This window comes from Oenanthe melanoleuca, chromosome 17 (assembly GCF_029582105.1).
Source record: "Oenanthe melanoleuca isolate GR-GAL-2019-014 chromosome 17, OMel1.0, whole genome shotgun sequence".
In the NCBI taxonomy this organism is placed as follows: domain Eukaryota; kingdom Metazoa; phylum Chordata; class Aves; order Passeriformes; family Muscicapidae; genus Oenanthe; species Oenanthe melanoleuca.
Window position 1 is genome coordinate 2,092,860 of NC_079350.1, and position 19,327 is coordinate 2,112,186.

Genomic DNA, 19,327 nt, shown 5'->3' on the forward strand with positions numbered 1-19,327 from the left:
GTCTGTAAAACTGCTTTATTCCTGGATTCCTCCTTGGATCTGGCCCTTGCCTGTGCACACAGACATCAGGTAAGTGATGATTTCAGGTAAATTAGAGTGAAGTTGTTAGTCTGAGAGATGACTAAAATGATTTACAATCAAACAGGGTCCTTCCCCACTCCCATAAAATTAGGCCAGTACCTCTGTTGTCTTTGATATCCTGAATTTAATTAATGAGAGCATAGGGACATTACAGTTCTCCTGGATGGAATCCACATTCTTGTTCACTTATTATCACAAAATAGTAACAGTCTGTTCTTATCAACAACTCCCTCTGAGCAAGGGTCTCAGGAAACAGCCTTGTGTTTAAGAGTGCCCCATAACTAAATTTCCCCTCTCCTCACAGGGAACAGATGATCTCAAATTTCCCATTTCTCTCCTGCTGCTAGATCCAGCTTGCTGTATTCAGCAGGAAATGCTCTCCTCCTGCATTACCCTGTGCCTCATTACTGCCCAACCTATACTTTACTCCCCACCTTGCTGTACCTGAATGCCACGTGCAGTCTGACCCCATGCTGCACACTGCATCTCTATTTATCCCAACAGGAAATGAAGGTTTTACCCACACAACACAGGCAAACCAGGTATCGGATCTATTACAGCTTCTCTGGTGGAGGAACAACTAGTCTGTTATTAGCCTGTAAGGAATGTGGATATATGATAATTAGATATAAAAATATTTTCCCTTTGCAATAATTTTGTTTGGTATTTCCCATGCTCCAATGCCTCTTAATGCTTTGGCCCATCTTAACTCTTTCCCTGGCTTCCTTTCAGCACTGCTGACATTGGTGAGGATAAATATCTGTGTTAAAAATATTCATCTGGGAGCCTGGCAGTAAAATAAGAGAGTCAGAGTCAGGTCACCACTTTAAATCACACTCCAACATCTCTGAATTGCTTTTCTTACGACTGATTTTTTATGCCAATGTTGAACATCAGCAAAATATTATTTTTTCTTCCCAATTTGTACCTGCCCATGGAAGAGGTTTGGGATGAGATCATCTTTAAGGTGCCTCCCAACCCAAACCTTCCTGTGATTCTGTGATCTGGTGGTGGTGGTGAAGCCAAGGATGTGCCTTCAGTGATGGACTTGGAAAAGACACTCCAGACAGCTCCTCCTGCCAACAATATCAGCCCCTCTGAGCTCCTGCTGGAACATGGAAATGCTCCCAAGTTTTTAATTAAACGCTGTCACAGATATAAAAATATAATGTACATCTTTTAATAGCAACATGAGAGCACCCAAGAGCATAGATACCTGACCTCAGCCTTCCTGGTCACTTCACGTTGCAAGACACAACTCTATTTAATTAAATAATTTGTTTCTTCATTGCCTGCAAGGGTAAATGATAGAAGACTGGTGAGGCACTGAAAAAATAAGAGTCTTGACACGACCTTATTATTTTATCTCGCAGCTAACTGGCAGTGCCAACGTTTTCTGCATTTATTTAAGTTTTGCTGTAGTTTAAATAATTTCTGCTGATATCTTTTTTTAGTCCTGTTCCAGATCACGACTCTGGTAATCGCTCCTTCACACAGAACCCTGATTATTCCTGTTTTCCCCCCGAAGTCCCGGCTCTCAGGCCGAATTTCTCCCGAATTCCTGCATGCAGGCCGGATTTCCCAGGGCGCAGCGCCACCGCCTGCCCACAGCCCTGCGCTCCCCCAGTTCCATAGACTGCCTTGTGCTCCAACAGCCGCTTTTACTGACACGGTCTCGACTTCATAATAAATTGTGAGGGATTGATGTATCACCGAGTCAGACCTTTGGAATGGTTTGGGTGGGAAGGGACATTAAAGATGATATAATTCCAAACCCCTGCCATAGGCAGGGAACCTTCCAGCTTGCTCGGGTTGATGACGGAGCTGCTGTTAAGGCTGTTCATTCCATTACTGATAGTGTATTTTCGTATTTTCCTGCTGTGCCCAAGAGTGTTTAAAATCCGCAGATGGGGCTCTCCCAGCATGGATGCAGCTGAACCTGAACGGTCCATGGGAACCGCCTTCGTAAGAGAGGCAACGCTTTATAACGGCGCCGAGAGCTCCGTCTCACACGGAAACCTCTGAGCCTCACGGCAAGGAGCGGATCGAGCGTCTGGGCACCCGGGGGTTCGGTTTGAAGGGCAGGGCGGCACCGGGCCCGCCCCACAGCCCGGCCTGAGGCGGGATCGCCATGGCGGGCGGGGCCTCGCCCGCTTCCAATATGGCGGCCCCGCCCCCTCCGGAGGCCATTTCGGACCGCGCGGGGCGGGGCCTCTGCCCGACCCCAAAATGGCGGAGACGGCATCAGCGCCTCACGGCGGCGGGGCGGAGCCAGCGGGTCACCGGCCGCGCCGCTGCCATGGCAACGGGCGGGGAGCGGGGGCGGGATGGAGCCGGCCGGGCTGGGAACGGCCGGGCTGGGAACAGGGACAGGGGGGATAGAACCGGCAGGGACAGGGATGGGGACACAGGGGGTAGAACCGGCGGGGACAGGGATGGGAACACACGGGGTAGAACCGGCGGGGACAGGGATGGGGACAGAGAGGATAGAACCGACGGGGACACAAGGGATAGAACCGGCGGAGATGGAGACAGAGGCAGTGGAGCCGGCCGGGCTGGAACCGGCCGGGCTGGGGACGGCGGGGACGGGGACAGAGGGGATAGAACCGGCGGGAACTGGGATAGAGGGGATAGAGCCGGCCGGGCTGGAACCGGCCGGGCTGGGGACGGCGGGGATAGAACCGGCGGGGATGGGGACGGCGGAGATCGAACCGGCGGAGCCGGAGCCGAAGCCGGCCGGGCTGGAACTGGCGGAGATAGAACAGGCCCGCGAGGCGGAGGAGCCCCCGGGGTGCCCGGCCCTGCCCGCTGAGGCCCCGCAGCACGGCCCCCCAGCCGCGGCGTCCCCGGCTGAAGGGGCGCTGCCCACCTCGCCCGGCCGGGAACGGGAACAGGAACGGGAACGGGAACGGGAGCGGGAGCGGGGCCGGCGCGGGGCCGCCGTGCAGGGCTCCACCGGGCAGGCGGCGCGGGGCAGGGCCCGGCGGGCCCCGGGCCGCCGCAACGGGGGTGAGAACAGCCGGCGGCCCGGGGTCACGGTGGACAGCTCCAAGGCCAAGACCTCTCTGGAGGCCCTGAAAATCAGCCTGCAGCAGCTCCGCTGGAAGGAGGTGAGCGCTCGCCAGCGAGACCCTGCGGGGCCGCGTCCCCATCCCTGCGCCGGCCTAGCGCCGGTCCTGCCCTGACTCCTCTCCCGAGCCTCAGGTCTGCCTGCCCCGGCAAAGCCTTCCTCCATTCTTCTCCTCCATTCTCCTCCTCCTCCTCCCGTGCCTCTCTGAGGGCTGCTGCAGCCGGGGGTCTCCCGGCTGTGTCCCCCCGACCCTGCGGCTATTTCTGTCCAGGTGCCGGGGCCAGGGCTGATTTGATTCATGACCACGATACTGCCACGGCCAGTTATGCAAGCCAGAACAGGGGTAATCGGGTATTGCGCTTCCGAGGTTAAACTGATCGGGGAGAGGACAAAAAAGGAACCTGCTCCCGTGGGGAAGCGTTTGACGTGTTGGGTAGATTTGCGTGTATGGATGCAGTAGTTTTAAACAGCTGATAACACACACATGACGGAATTTAGCTGCTAATTTACTTTATGTAAAGCAGCTTCAGCTATTTTTTTCTCCTGCTTCTCGAGTCATGTGTCTTCTCATTGCTTTGTGAGGATTTCAGTGAGTGCTGGTGTGTGCTGAACTGGAATCTGGACAATGGGGGAGCTGGCTCAGAGCTGATGCTTTGTAACTCCTTTTTAAATCCCGGAGAGATTTCTTAGATATATCTTACTATAGATGGTAAATTGTTCTCCAATTGTAAAGATTTTCTTTCCCTAACAGCTTTATAAATGGCTTTATGGAAGTTGAGATGGCTTCTAGGAGCTTTGTGAGGAACTTGTGTAAGAAAAAGGATACTTGTAATGCATTTGTAAGAGGGAAGTTGGAGGGAAAAGGAGGAATAAAACCTGAGGATGAGCTGTTTCTCACGTGCAGAGCTAGGACAGAGTTGTGTGATCTCTGACCTGCAGCTACACTGCTTTACAAAGCTGCCTTTGGGATTCCCACTACATTCCCACGCATTGCAAGATGATATTTTTGTGCACCTGATGCTTTTTAAACAAAATCTGTATAGAATTGTTGTAGACAGCTTATTCTGTGCTATTCCTAATCTCAGAGTTAAACACTGCAGATTTATTTTCTGGAGGACTGAGTGGCAGTAAATGTTGCCCGTGTTTATTTATAATGTCCTGAATACCTAATCCCACAAGGATATGTGTGCTCCGTGTCAGGAAGAGTAGTGCTTTCTCCTTCTCTGACTTCAAAAATTTTTATTTCAAGGTTTTTGTTATTTAAATCCAGTGGCAGGATTTCAAAATCTCTTTGCACCCAGTTCTCAACTCCTGCTTGTACAGCAAAATAGTAACAACATACCAGAGCCTTGAAATTAAAACTGCTAGGTTTACCTCTCTTAGCCCTCAGTGCACCTGTGGGCTGTCTGTCAGCAGCCTTGCTCCATGTTTTATGCAGTAGTATGCAAAGCAAGGGCACTTCACACTTAATTTCTTTGTTTTTACGTTAAGTTTTATGTTCTGAGGAGCCATTCCATAGAGGGTTTCTGGATCACTGATATCAGTTAGCCTCGTGGATTGTGCTGGGAATGAGCCACACTTAGTGGTTAATTTTGTCTTTATAGTTTCCTGAGACTTCACTGTTTTGCATTTGTTTTGCATTTGTCTTGCACTTGATAGTCTTTCCTACTAATTGACTTGTTTCACAAGCCCTTGTTCCTCTCATGAATCTCTGTGCTGCATTAATCAGCTTTTTCCTTCCTGCTTTGCATCCCCCAACAGCAATTGCTGCTGCCTTTACTTCATCTCTCTTTGTTTCCCTCAATATCCTCTCTCCTCCATCTCTTTCTTGGGTCAATATTTTTCATTTAGTTTGTTGCTTCTTCCTCTGGCCACTTTGTCTCTTAATAAAGAAGAGACCTAATATGGAATTTTGTGATGCTTGACTGCACCATCTGGGTGGCTGATAACTCATTCCCTGTAAACAAGTCACCATCGTCTGATGCTGTATATCTTCAGTTTATAAATAGTTTAATATGATCTGGTCAAGATTTGAAGAGAAAAAATAGCAAAATTGAGAAGATAAATCCAAGGAAAAATCTTCATTCAAGCTACATGTAATTCTGAAACCTCTCCCTTTCAGACTTTTAGAGAAATAGCAGTAAAATATTTGTTCAGACCACTGTCAGGGATGGCCAGAGCCTTGGATTTGGTTGCACTGTTACAGCAGGACCAGCAGAGGGAACACGGGTTTTGCTTCCAGGATCCATGAAAATAATGCCAAAAAAAAAGTCCTGATAGTAGTAATGAAATGCATGTATTTTAAATAGTGATGTGTCAGGGACTGCTATTCTGCTGTTATCCCTTGTATAATATTTTTGATCCTTTTCCTTCTCTACTCCTTTTACATTTTCCTATTCTTGCTTTTGTTTCATTTCTGCTGTTTGCTGCTGGAATATTTTATTGGAAGGACACAGTATAAAATGCTTTTTCTAGTAGGCACTTTTGAGCCATAACTTTTTCTGTTTAATGTGTAGCATTCTTAAAGTGTCACATATCCATATTTTATTATTCATCAGTGGACTGACATAGGTAAATGTCATTATAAGACATACAAAAAGGGAAGAATACTCTAAACATTGGCAATACTGGTGAAATATTCTGTGGCACTGATATGTGGGGAAGAGGTGAAGGAGTGCAAGGCAGCAAACTGACCATGGAGATTCTGTTAGCAGAAGCAAAAGACAGAAAAAAACCAACTTTTTTTTTTTCCAGCTGTGGGAATTATGAGTAACTTAAACAATCAGGTTTGCTAGGCCTGTGTGGGTGGACTTTTTGAGAAGCACTGCAGAGTTGCCATGCGTGTGCCAATTCCGGCTGGACCATCTGATCCAGCGTGTCAGATTCTTGAAATGAACATGATATGCCAAATGAAATAATGGGCACAAATTGAGCTTGCATCCCGAGTTTATTCATCACTTAATAAATTATTTCTTCAGCATGCTTTCAATTACCAGGAAAATGGAAGAAGCAGATGTCCCAGGCATCAAATATCCCAGTGTCGAGCGTTTCATTTGTCTCGCTGTTCCGGAGCTGTACGGAGGCGTAGGGAGAGTTTCAGGTTTTATGCTGGGAAAAGCTGAAGTCATTTAAGTTGTCATTGAACATGATGGAACAGACTGATGTGACCTGTGAGACAATTTAAATTATTGGCTTCTAATCCAAAGGTAGAAATGACCTGTCAGACAGATTTGACTGTGATGGATTATTAATCCTGTCAAAGGTGTGGAAACAACTCTATTCTCTTTATGGCTCTTTGTTTTTGTTTTTTTTTTGGTTTTTTTTTTTTTTTTTGACAAGTGTTGCCCAAATCTGACTAAGAAAGATTTAAAAGATTTTTAAAAAGAATGGCTCCAGCTAACTTTCTTTTTTAGCCACTGCCCCACACGAGGAGCTGGGAATGTGGTGCAAAGGCCTCTACCACCACAGTAAGATTAATTTATATCTGCCTGGCACTGCCAGAGGTGCCAGATAATGGAACTTGTTGGCTCCTCTCCAAACACCACTCTTATGTAAAGTGCAGTGCAGAGGTTACAGAATCCTGCCCAGCTCATTCAGGAGGTGAGTTTGATCCCTTTGTTGGATAAATCCACATAATCTTGATTTCTCAGGAGCAGGACCCTTGCTGTGCTGTCCCAAATTCCTGACTAGGGGGGTGCAGTGCTTCCATCTTCCTGTCCAGAGCTGCTCACTCCTCATCTGTTGTGAAATGATTTCTGTGCAGTGTTTGTAGAGAGCTTTGATATTCTCTGTAGATGAAAGGTGTTATATAAATGCAAATTTTGTTCCTTTAATTTCAATTTCATTTAATAAATAAATAAATTGTTCAGGTTTTAGTGGGAAGGGCACTCTATGCTGCATCTATATGCTGGATATACCTGTGGAAGGAGGTTAAGGCCACTGATTGTCTTTCAGAGCCAAACAGAATTAATTTTCACTTGTACAAAAACAGATTTTGCAGGCTGAATAATAATGAAATAAGTGCAGAATCCACTGGCTCATGTTAAATTGGGTTTCTCATCCCTGTGAGTAAGGAAACAGAAAGGATGCATTGCTCAATTAGCATTTTAAATTAATTTTTCAAGGCTATTTACTGCGGAAACTGAAATTTTAATTAAAGTAGCAAATAAAGTAATGCACTCAAAAGGTTTATGCAATTCTTTTTTTTCTGTCATGCTCAAAGAAAAATGATCCACTGCATACAGAAATGTTTTAAAATAAGAAAAACTGCATTTCAAGTGAAGAACAAGAAGTTTCTGCAAAATACTGTGGTTCTTTCAATAAGTAAATGGCACTGGGTGATGAGGGTGGTAGATATTTAATGCAAATATGTCCTAAAATGCTAAATATAGCAGATTTATTTGAAAAAGATGTAGCTTAGTAATAGAAGCTATTCCTGTGACTGTATTCCATATGGTAATTAAATGGCATCTTCATGGAGCTGCAGATAAAATGGGGTTTTTTGGATTGATAAATGGGGCTGTGTCAAACAGAATAAGTGTGAGAAAGAAGAGCACCTTCTTTACACAAAACTGATTGGGTTTTTTAGAAATCACTTTACTACTATTAGAAATTTGCTGTCAGTAATTGGCAGTGCTGCTTCTGAGCTCTTCAGACTGCTTTAAAAAAGGTGATCTTTTTGATAACAGAAAACAAGCTACAGTTTTTCAATTTACAGTGAAATCTTGCATGAATGGGAAGAGAACCAGGAATACTTAATATTGTTGAAATAATCACCTTAGTTCTTGATAGTGGGAATATATATATGCTAACAAATTATTAAGTGAATTGTGAGCTTTTATTTTAATTACAGGCTATTAGTACCAGAAAGGAATTAATACTGTAGAAATTAATACTTATAACTGGATATATATATAAATGAATAATGCAGTTATTGTACTTAAATATCTTGCTCTGAGTGTTCACTTTACATTTATAACTTGACTGTAGTTGATCAGAATTCAGGATTCTCAGTGCAGCCCATGCCTCAGTGATTTGGGTTTGGTTTCTAAAAACCTCTCTTGGTTTGTTCACTTAAGAGTCTTTGAGCTGATCCGAATATTCTCAGTTTTGCAACCAATATAAAGAGGTTTTTGGTTAAGATGAGTGTTTAAAAAGGACAGGAGTGAGTAGGTATTCCCAGATTGCTCAAAACGTGTCTGTTCTGTTTTTCAGTTTCCGTTTGGCCGCCGCTTGCCGTGTGACATCTATTGGCACGGGGTGTCATTTCATGATAACAACATCTTCTCAGGGCAAGTCAACAAGTTTCCAGGTACTTCACTTCTCTTTCTAGTTTAAACAAATGCTTTAAAAACAGCAATATTTGACCTAGTTCTGTGTTTTACTGTTTTTTAATGTGAATTACCTGCCTGATCAGCTGACGGTATTTTTGGTATATTGGGTTCAGTGAGGGGGTGAGGATCTCACAGTGGGTGTCTCGAACAATTTCTGGACTGAAATTTGTTTTGGAGAGAAAGTGGTTTTGTTGAGAAGAATACTTCATACATGTGAAGTTAGGAAAAAGAGTGTTAGGCTATAATTTAAGTGAAGTATGCAATTACTTTCTGTTATCTGGCACTGATAACAGTGCTGTATCTTTGGATTTGGTTTTGATACAAAGTGGAAAGAATCTGTTTTGTTTTGTACTCTGGCTTATCTCAGGGAGAAGCTCGAAGCAGAATTCCTTAAATGGATTTTTTAATATTGAAGAGTTCATGTCAATCCTCATCTTATGATGACTTTTCTATTTTTTTAAGCTCCTTTTTTTCTCGTTTAATCCCTGCTGAGATCTCTCTAAATAAGAGCTAAGAGCTTAGGTATTGACTTATCTAAGCCCTTTACTTCAGATTTATGGCTGCTGTTAGTGTGCTGTGAGCACAAGAACCTCAGATATCGAACTCCAGGTTTTATTTACCCTGACTTTCTCCTGCCTGAGGGAAGTTCCCACTCAGGTGTAGGATGGTGTTGTTTTCTGATGGTTTAAATTGTGTTGGATGAATGTTACCTGTCTGTATTTTGGCTTCTACCTGGTGAACAAGTGGCTGCGCAGAAATCAAACCAGAGCCCTTCAGAACTAGACCTGATTCCCAGGAATGTTGTGCTAATTTGATGCTGGGTTTTACCAGAAACTTTTCCATTAAAATAGCTTTTTTGACATGTTCCCAATGGGCATAAGACTTCAGCAAATGTTTGTTTGGCTGTTGACAAAAGAACCTTTCTTTGTGATGCTGATACTTAAAACTGCAAAATAAACACAAAGATTGATTACATTTAAGTTACATTTGTACCTATTCCTGGAATGATAGATTAGAAAAATAATTTTGGATTATGGCAAAGGTAGTACTTACTATTTGACTAAAGCTGTCTTTTATTTTGAGCTGTATTTTTGAGAATTGATTTTTTTCTAATATTATACAGAAACACATACAATAGTAAATATGGCAGGGGAATGCCACAATTATTGTGCCAGATTTTAGATCTCTAAAGATGTTCAGCTTTATTGACAGCAGTGACCAGAGTGCCTTCCCAGCAGGGTGAGTAATGATGCTCTGAAATGATATATTTATTGTTAGGATGAGATTTCAGTGTGGGGTTTTTGTCACTTTGTTCTCCTCCCAGGCATGTTGGAGACGGTTCGGAAAATTACCCTGAGTCGGGCCATGAGAATAATGCAAGATCTGTTTCCTCTGGAGTACAACTTCTACCCTAGATCCTGGATTCTGCCAGAAGAACTGCCCCTCTTTGTGGCTGAGGTACATCACTTTTGCTCTCAGCATACTGTAACTTGTTGGATATTGAATCCATGTCATTCTTTAGCCTTCTGAACCTACCAGATTATTTAAAATCACACCTGGGACTGTGGATGACATCTTTTCCAGTTTGCCTGGGATCAGTCATCATCTGGATGTCTGTTTGTTAGCTTTGTTTGTTACGTTCTGGAATAAATTTCAGAACAAATCTATTTCTCTGCTGTGCCAGGAGAGGTGTCTGAAAATTGAACCTGCTAGAAGCATCAGCCCTTTCCCTGCATGTTCTGCTGGCCTGAGGAGCTTCCCGTACAGTGTGGGGACTGTGGTGCTTCACCAGGTGCACTGTCACTGAAATCCTTTTAGTCCACTTGGCCTGTTGTACCCAAACCCTTCTGAAGAGCATTTTGTTAAATACACTCACATCATCTCATGTCAGACTGCTGTTTTGTGTAAATATTCAGAATGTAATAAAATTCCATTCTTTTTCAGCTTTTTTTAAAAAAGGATGATGCTGTGTGTTGGTGTTTGGTTCTGTTACTACAAATATTTTAAAATACTATATGTGTTTGTTTAACCCTGTCTGACTCATCCAGGGTGTATTTATGTCCTAGAGTATGCTCTGCTTGGAAATATGAGAGAAGAAAGGTGTGGACTTTAATAGACTCTTGTACTGGGTGCAGTTTTTTAGCTAATTACCATATCCATAATCCAGTTGAATTAATATATTTTAATAGCTACTTTTCAAGTGGGCTGTGTAACTGCCACTGTAAGAGCAAAAGGAGTGTGAATAACCCTTTAGCAAGGACAGGTAGATCAGATCCATGTCCTGGAGGGAGCAGATCAGATCCATGCCTAGCAGTAGATCAGATCCATGCATTGAGGGGAGCAGTAGATCAGGTCCATGCCTCAGGGGGAGCAGTAGATCAGGTCCATGATTCAAGGGGAGCAGTAGATCAGATCCATGCCTCAGAGGGAGCAGTAGATCAGATCCATGCTTGGAGGGAGCAGTAGATCAGGTCCATGATTCAAGGGGAGCAGTAGATCAGGTCCATGCCTCAGAGGGAGCAGTAGATCAGATCCATGCCTCAGAGGGAGCAGTAGATCAGGTCCATGATTCAAGGGGAGCAGTAGATCAGGTCCATGCCTCAGAGGGAGCAGTAGATCAGGTCCATGCCTCAGAGGGAGCAGTAGATCAGGTCCATGCCTCAAGGGGAGCAGTAGATCAGATCCATGCCTCAGAGGGAGCAGTAGATCAGGTCCATGCATTGAGGGGAGCAGTAGATCAGGTCCATGCCTCAGGGGGAGCAGTAGATCAGGTCCATGCCTCAGGGGAGCAGTAGATCAGGTCCATGCCTCAGGGGGAGCAGTAGATCAGGTCCATGCCTCAGGGGAGCAGTAGATCAGGTCCATGCCTCAGGGGGAGCAGTAGATCAGGTCCATGCCTCAGGGGAGCAGTAGATCAGGTCCATGCCTCAGGGGGAGCAGTAGATCAGGTCCATGCCTCAGGGGAGCAGTAGATCAGGTCCATGCCTCAGGGGAGCAGTAGATCAGGTCCATGCATTGAGGGGAGCAGTAGATCAGGTCCATGCCTCAGGGGGAGCAGTAGATCAGGTCCATGCCCCGCAGGGTGCACGGCTGGTGGGGATGGCCCTGAGCACAGTGCTGGCTGTGCTGGCTCAGGTGACACACTCAGCCCCGGGAGCTGGCACCAGGTGGCACTGCGAGTTCACACTGCTCTGCGAGTTAACTCTGCTCTGCTCCTGCTCCCTGCGCTGCAAACGCTGCTGCTTGTGTTCCAAGAGGAACAGATGTCCACTAACACACTCCTAGGAGTTTCCTTTGCATATGTTCTTCCATCTGTGTTGGAGAAAAGCATAGTTCTTGTTATCAAACATTATATTTTATGTTGTAAGAGTTTATGTTCTACTTAACACAAGTTGGGAGTGTAACCCCTCCAGAACAGGAAAAATACAACCCAAAACATTCCAAACCCCCTGTGAACCATAAAAGGTTCAGAGCACTTTTCACTTGCAGTTTGGTGAGTTCTCAGCAGGAGTTCTCCAGTCTTTTCTGTTGTTTATTTGTTCATATGTGGTTTTGTTTGCATTGCAACCCTAATGCTGCCAAAACTGTCAGCTCTCAGAGTCTGCATTTCAGCTTGTTCACAACAGACAACTGGGGAGAGGTTTGGTGGTGCCTGCATGTCAGACATGTCTCTGGAGGAGCTGGAACATTCTTAATTATCAAAAGTCAGATTGTGTCAGTGCAGGTGTAGGTTAGACATGAGAAGATGGTTTGGTGCTCTTTGCAGTGCAGATCTTGTTGCAAAGGGCTGGATGAGAAATGGACACCTATGAGATGTTGCCTGTAATAGAAATGATTATTGAAAGAAGAAACTCCTTGAGAATTTAAATCTTGCTGCATCCCTCTGATGCACTGCAACATTTCAAAACAATTTCTCTCTCAAATATCCTTATTGTGCCTCACTTCTGTAGTCATGATGGTGAACTTTTTCAGACATATCTATCAATAATGAAATCAAATGCTGTCAGCCTTCTCCTATACTTAGATTCAGGTAGAAAACACTGCAGGTAATCTAATATTAATCTTCAGTGCTTTGAAAGCCAGTAATTGAGAAAACTGCACTGGAGTTGTGGTGGATGAGCTTCATACTGGAAATACCAACAAAAAGGTATTTGCCTTAGTGTCATTTATATTGAAACAAGATGGTGATAGATGTTTTCATCAAGGGCTTAAAAGTTCATTTTACTAAGTAAATATATATTCAGCTATTTTTAATATTCACCAATTTATTTTCTAAAACATTTTGTACTAACATGTGACTGTAACAAAAGATGAATTACAGATAAGCAAATCTCGCAGGGAAGAATCTGCTGGAATGTGTGTGCTAAGAACTTAATTCTAATGTGAAATTCAAGTTTCTGAAAAATAACTGGCTTGGAATTAAACCAGGACTGTGATTGTTCTCATACTTCCTTCTTTGTGTTGTCTGTGAAGATGATGAATAGGCCAGTATGATTAATTTTTAATAAGAATCTAATTTGGATGGTCTAATTTCCAGCACAGCATATTTTTGGTGTTTTAATCAGGTTTTCAGCTTTTGGATACCTCTTAGGCATAGGCATGAATATTCCAGTCTTTGTGCTGTCAGATCTTATAGCCCATTATATGCATTTTTTTTCCAGAATACTATATTCATTCAGCCTGTGTTTCCTCATGAAAGCCAAACCTACAGATTTTCACCAAACTCTTCTCTTGCTGTTAACTGTAAATGGTCAACATGTTTTTTAAAGATAATTTCCTTCTGTCAAGCAAAATATCTCATTTCATATAAACTCATTTTCTTACATGACTGAATTTTCTAAGTCTGGACAAGCCCCCTCATAATGAGAATTTGAAAGAATGTAGTTGAGGGGATTGTGGAGAATTTGAAGATGACTGTTGGGAATTTCCGTGAAGATCAAGAAGCCATCTGTTTTCTTCAAGACAGTAAATCTGCTGAAAAACAGACTGAGACTGACTCTGGATTACTATTCCCCCTTTCCCCACCAGCCTATCTTTATCTGCCATGTGTAGGTTTTGATGGACTAGAAAGTCTGAAGAATACTCGGGCCTTTTAGTCCATTAAATAAATGGAACAGAAAATGAGGGATAAAAATATTTGCTTTCTATTTTAAGAGAAGAGACATCTTAGAGAATGATGATTGTTAGAGTGCAATATTTTGAAATGCAGGTTCTTTTGCATCTTCAGCAATAGTCCCTGGAAAGCATCATCTCTTTTGGAAAGGTGCTCCTGGAGCAGAGCTGACAGAACAGAGCCTGAGGGGTGAACAGCAGATGTGGGACTGGGGGCAGATTCTTCCATCTGATGTCACAGAGATTCTTCACTGTTTTCTGCCCTAGGAGGGCACAATTGGCACTTTGAGTGTTCAGCAAGAGTCACAGCAGAGTGTGTTTGGTCATGGAGGGCTGACTTTAACAACAGTGAACCAGAGAGCTCCTCTGCTCTGCAGGATAATGTCACATCAGGGGAAGATTATTCTATAGTGGTGGAAAGACTAGGACATAAATCCTGCTTTCCTTCTTTGCTCATCTAGGCCTGCTGATCTACTTGGACCTATTTATCCACATGCCATTTATGTAAGCCTGACCTCCACTGAGGTGTTTTATCCCTCACAGTGACCTATTTTGAAGAAGGATCTTTCACTGAGTCACTGTGACACCTGTCCATGAGAAAAATCCTAGTCTGGATAATGGATCTTGAATTTCTGCTGCAGCTGAAGGAAGGCTTTTAGCAGAGTGACTCTGAGTGAAATAAATAACTGGGCAGGGTGGAGCCAGAAGTCCTTGAGGCCTTGGGAATGTCAGTGCTGATGGAGCTGGGCCTCTCCTGGGGGTCAGCAGCCTGATGTTACAGCAGAGGTTGCTGCTCTCACAATCATCTGACCATAATCAGCCTTTTCCCTTGGGCTGATTTTTCCCTCTTTCATTCTCCAGGGCTGATGGTGGCAACTGATTTGTTCTTTCTTTGTCAGCTTTTGTCCTCAGGCTTCTAAAAGTTAATCTCCAGTTGTTGCTGGTGAGCCACAGGATAAAACCAGATCTCTGACTGGACTCAGCACGTGCCTGGCTGCAGGGAGAGGGAGAGCAGCTGCAAGTTTGGGGCTCTAAAATGTGAGAGTGCAAGAAAGGAGCAGTCAATGCTGGGACATCCCTCTGTTTTGGATGGAAGAGGTTTAGAGTGCTTTATTGCCCTGAATCCCATGAGGAGCTGATAAACCTGCTAGCCTGCTTCCTGCATTTCTTCAGCTGCTTTCTTTGTTAGGGCTCTCCTTGCTTTCTCAATTTCATTTCTGATTGAAGCATCCCTATGTCTGCAGTTCTGACTTTTGCTGTACAAGTAATAAATAAACTAGAATTTATTTAGGTAGTGAGAAATACTCATGTAACATGAAAGCTCTGATACTCAGCAGATGTGTCAGTGACACTATTACACCTGTACATGGTTCAGCATTCCCCAGTTTTATTAACACTGGGTATCTGATGGTGAAATATTTTCAGTGGTGGAAAAAGACATTGTTAGTGACAAGTTTTTACTTCAGTTTTCTTTCTTCTGGTAGCATTTCCATTCATACCTCAATAAATAAAGCACCTTTTCTTAAGTAAATGATTGTCTGTAGTTGTTCAAAATGCAGCATGAAACTTTAACTTTGCAGTTTCATATACATTAATGACTACTAAAATGGGTCTCCTGAGATATACCCCATTTCCTTCTGTAAATTGGAATAGAACATTAAAAAGAAGTTCCTGAAATTATTTATATAATGGCTTGTTAAATAAAATGACCTTTTAGCTGCACTGGTAATTCCCTACTCATGCTTTTTTGTTTCTCCTTGTGCTTGTCAGCACTGTTCATCTTCTGCCTTTTCTGCATGGTGTTTACTACTCTGGTGATGTGATCATGCTATTTTTATTTATTTTTGTTTACTGGCTTTCACAGTACCAGCCCTTCTTCCCTTCCCCAGTTAGTTTTCCCTCTCACTGTAATGCTTTTCCTTCTAGGTTCGTATGATGAAAGACAACAATCCATCCTGGAAGCCCACATTTATTGTAAAGCCTGATGGAGGCTGCCAGGGGGATGGAATCTACCTCATCAAAGACCCAAGTGACATCAGGCTGACAGGGAGCATCCAGAGCCGGCCAGCTGTGGTCCAGGAATACATCTGCAAACCACTGCTCGTGGACAAACTGAAATTTGATATTCGTCTCTATGTCCTGCTGAAATCCTTGGAACCATTAGAGATTTATATAGCCAAAGATGGACTTTCTAGGTTTTGTACAGAGCCCTATCAAGAACCCACTCTCAAAAATTTGCACCAGGTTTTTATGCACTTAACCAACTATTCACTAAATATCCATAGTGGGAATTTCATCCATTCTGACAGTGTAAACACTGGCAGCAAGAGGACTTTTTCAAGCATTCTGTGCAGACTGTCTTCCAAAGGAGCTGATGTCAAAAAGCTCTGGTCAGATATAATTTCATTGGTGATTAAAACAATTATTGCACTGACACCAGAACTGAAAGTTTACTATCAGTCTGACATACCAGCAGGAAAGCCTGGGCCAACTTGCTTCCAGGTAAGTTGGAATTTCTGCCAGGAATTACTTCTATGTGTAGACTAATTTTCTGGGTGTTTAATGCCTTTTCTAAAAGGTTTCTCTAGTTCTGGTGCTGCTCACTGGTGGGAGCTCAGAGCTCCTCACCCAAGTCAAACCTCAATCTCCTTACCTGTGCTACTGCCAGCCCTCAGCAGATACAGAGAATTTTCAATGGGTGTAGTTTGTTAGGGACAGTATTCACTCCATTCCATCTTCTATGTGTTAGAAGTGAAGCTTTGCAGGTTCCTGACACAGTTTTGATCCTGGCAATTTTAAGACCCCCTCATTGTGGATGCCAGGATTCCATGTTGGCAGATGCAGTGTTCAGGGGTGGGATGGTGTGAAAGGAGCCATTAGTATGGGAGGCAAGTGGCTCCTGGAGTTCAGCACTGTGTAGAGCTTCTCAGTTATTTCTTTTCTGCCCCTCAAATGTTTCTTCCTCCTCAGTGTTGCCATATGGACAAACACTGCATTCTGTAGAACACTGAGTAGAACTGAAGTAACATATTGCTTGTTATGCACAGATTTTAGGATTTGACATTCTCCTGATGAAAAACTTGAAGCCCGTGTTACTGGAAGTAAATGCAAACCCCAGCATGAGAATAGAACACGAGAAAGAGGTAAGAGTTGTCAGTGTGATATTGGAATGAAATTGCTTAGGTTGGGTTTTCTGGGCTTTTTTCCTTGTTTGAAAGATGAAAGCTGTCTGCTAATATGAAACCTCCAAGGTTATCTATAATTTTCTGCTTTCAAATCATTGCTAATCTTATACATAGGAAATACGACTTATTGGAATTGTGAAAGCTCTCCATCATCTCTGTCATAAATGCATTTATTCATCATCTCCTGCAGTCGTTAATTGTGTTTAGAGAATTGTTAATAATCTTTTTTCTTGTTTATATACATAATATAAATGATAACATCGGCAACAATCTTTTTTTTAATATTTCAGTTTACTAGAGAAATTTGTTGTAACATCATACTGAAAATGTGAAGGTATCTGTGCATCCTTGAAGAAGTATTTTGTAATCCATCATCGTGTATTTAAAATATAGATGAAGTGCATGAAGTCTGAGCAAATGTGGAATAAATCACCCTTAGTTCTGTAGTGAATAATTGTATCCCTCTGTGATGTAAAGCTTTCTCCTGGAGTATTTGAAAATGTCCCAAGCCGTGTTGATGAAGAAGTGAAAGTTGCTGTCATCAGAGACACTCTGCGGCTGATGGACCCTCAGAAAAAGAAGAAGAAAGACACTCAGTAAGTGTGTTGGTTTCCCTTGGTTTTGCATTAGTGTCTTGCAGTAAATAGAAAAATCAGATTTTTTTCCCTGAGAACGTCCACAAGCAGATAGTAAATCAGGATATGCCACTTTCCCTGGAATATCTTACTCTCAACTGGTGCAAACAGTTTAGTAGCCCAGATTTATTTATTTGTACTTCTACTTGAGGCCTCTTTTATTCAAAACAGTTGTGAGACATAAATTTGTGTATTAATTTGTTTCAAAGTCACAAATTACTCTGAATGAATTGCCCCATTGGAGCTGAAAAGTGTGAATATTGTATTTAAAAATTGCTTCCTTAATCTGTGATAATAAACAGAGTTAAATCTATGATCTAGAAATGAGAGGAACTGCCTGCAGTAGCTTGCACAGGATTGCCTGTGGTGGGATCAGGCTGAGAGAAATCATATCTTTTTTGATGAAAATACTTCATTTTAAGCAGTTCCTTGAAGACATGAAAGGGTGATTTTTTTTTTCTTTTTTCTTTTTTCCCTAGAAATTCTTGCTCATAGGTCAGTCTCCAAGCTAATGTATCCATTTACTCTTCTCTTGGCACTTAGTGGTAACCTGAAATGCCATTCACATTCTGTAATGATTTCAAGTGCAAATTTGCTGTCCTTTTGTAGACAGAGGCCCATGAACAAGACATGACTGATAATGCTAACAAGTTCTGTATTACTGCAATATTATTATGAGATCAAACTCTTCCTTCAAAGGCAGTGCCACACAGAGAGGTTGCTGTGGTCAGTGTACAGAACGTTTTGCAAAGCAATTTATCCTCTGTGTTGCCTGTACTTAACCTCTACCCTTAAAGATTACTTCAGTGCATGAAGCTGAAAAAGATCATTTTTTAACCTGTAATTATGTAACTAGTCATGGTGGTTTTTTTCTGCTGAAGTTATGTCAGGCATTCATTAACTTCATATTAGATATGGAAAAAAGGCAAATTATAATTACAAATAAATTGCTAGAGGACGCCAGTGTGTGGGGAAGGCTCATTCAGCTGAGGATTCTTCTCTGATACATTTTGAGTGCTAAATAATTTCTAACAGGCTTAGTTGGTTATGAGATAAACCACTGGCTCTTCTCAGCAAGAATTCATCAGTGGTGCAGCTTTTCTTCCAGGGTAATCTGGTTAACAGAGCATCTTGGAGATGAATATTTGTGTCTGCACTGTAAGTCAGCCTGCACAGGGCAGTGCCCTGGGACCTGCTGGGTGTGCAGGACCTCGAGTGACTTCTGCCCATCCTTCCCCTGCCATTCACCCCTTCTGCTTCCAAGAGCTTTTTGTTGAACTGGGGACACTGTGTGCAACTTCTTGAGCAAAACTTGGCCAATTGACAGAAAAAGAAAAATCTGCAAGAATGGCTGTTCTGACAGCTAACCAGCAGCAAGCTTCACAGACTCAAATTTTGATGCTAATCAAGTAACAGGCATTAATCTCAGCAAGGCTTTAGCAATATGTATAGCATAGAGTGTGAACACGCAGGGGAAATACTGAGAAGTCTGAGCTGCATCTCAGGTAAATATTCTGCTGTGGAGAATTTGATTTTCTTCTCATTATCTCCTAGATTAAAAAAAATGAGGCATCTAAATGAAAGTGAGTTTTAGAAGTCATCCTGAAGTACTTCATTATCAGGAAGGATTAATAGCTCAAAATTTTTTTTAGTTTAATTTTCCATCATCTTCACGATGTTTTGCTATTTCTTGTCTCCTTCCTATCATGTGATGTATAATATTGGAAAAAAAAGTTAAGCTGAATAAGATCAGTTTATCATTCCATACATACCTCTTAATTTTTCCAACATAACTCCAGTCTTTACATGCAGGGATTGCTAGTAATTACCTTGGCAGTGCCAGCAATTAGTGACTGAAAATCTGCAGTGATACATGTTCAAATCAATGTATTTAAATATACATGGTGGCTT

At 42.7% G+C, this 19,327-nt stretch overlaps 1 protein-coding gene across 1 annotated transcript in view; it reads left to right on the top strand.

The window, feature by feature from the left end:
* The first annotated feature begins 2,606 nt into the window (after positions 1-2,606).
* TTLL11 (tubulin tyrosine ligase like 11) overlaps positions 2,607-19,327 on the top strand; it is a 36,413-nt gene continuing 19,692 nt past the window's right edge. The window contains exons 1-6 of the mRNA XM_056505468.1: positions 2,607-3,191; positions 8,366-8,462; positions 9,809-9,942; positions 15,523-16,098; positions 16,644-16,739; positions 17,259-17,377. Coding sequence (XP_056361443.1) covers positions 2,607-3,191; positions 8,366-8,462; positions 9,809-9,942; positions 15,523-16,098; positions 16,644-16,739; positions 17,259-17,377 — 1,607 coding nt within the window. The remainder of the gene's footprint in view (positions 3,192-8,365; positions 8,463-9,808; positions 9,943-15,522; positions 16,099-16,643; positions 16,740-17,258; positions 17,378-19,327) is intronic.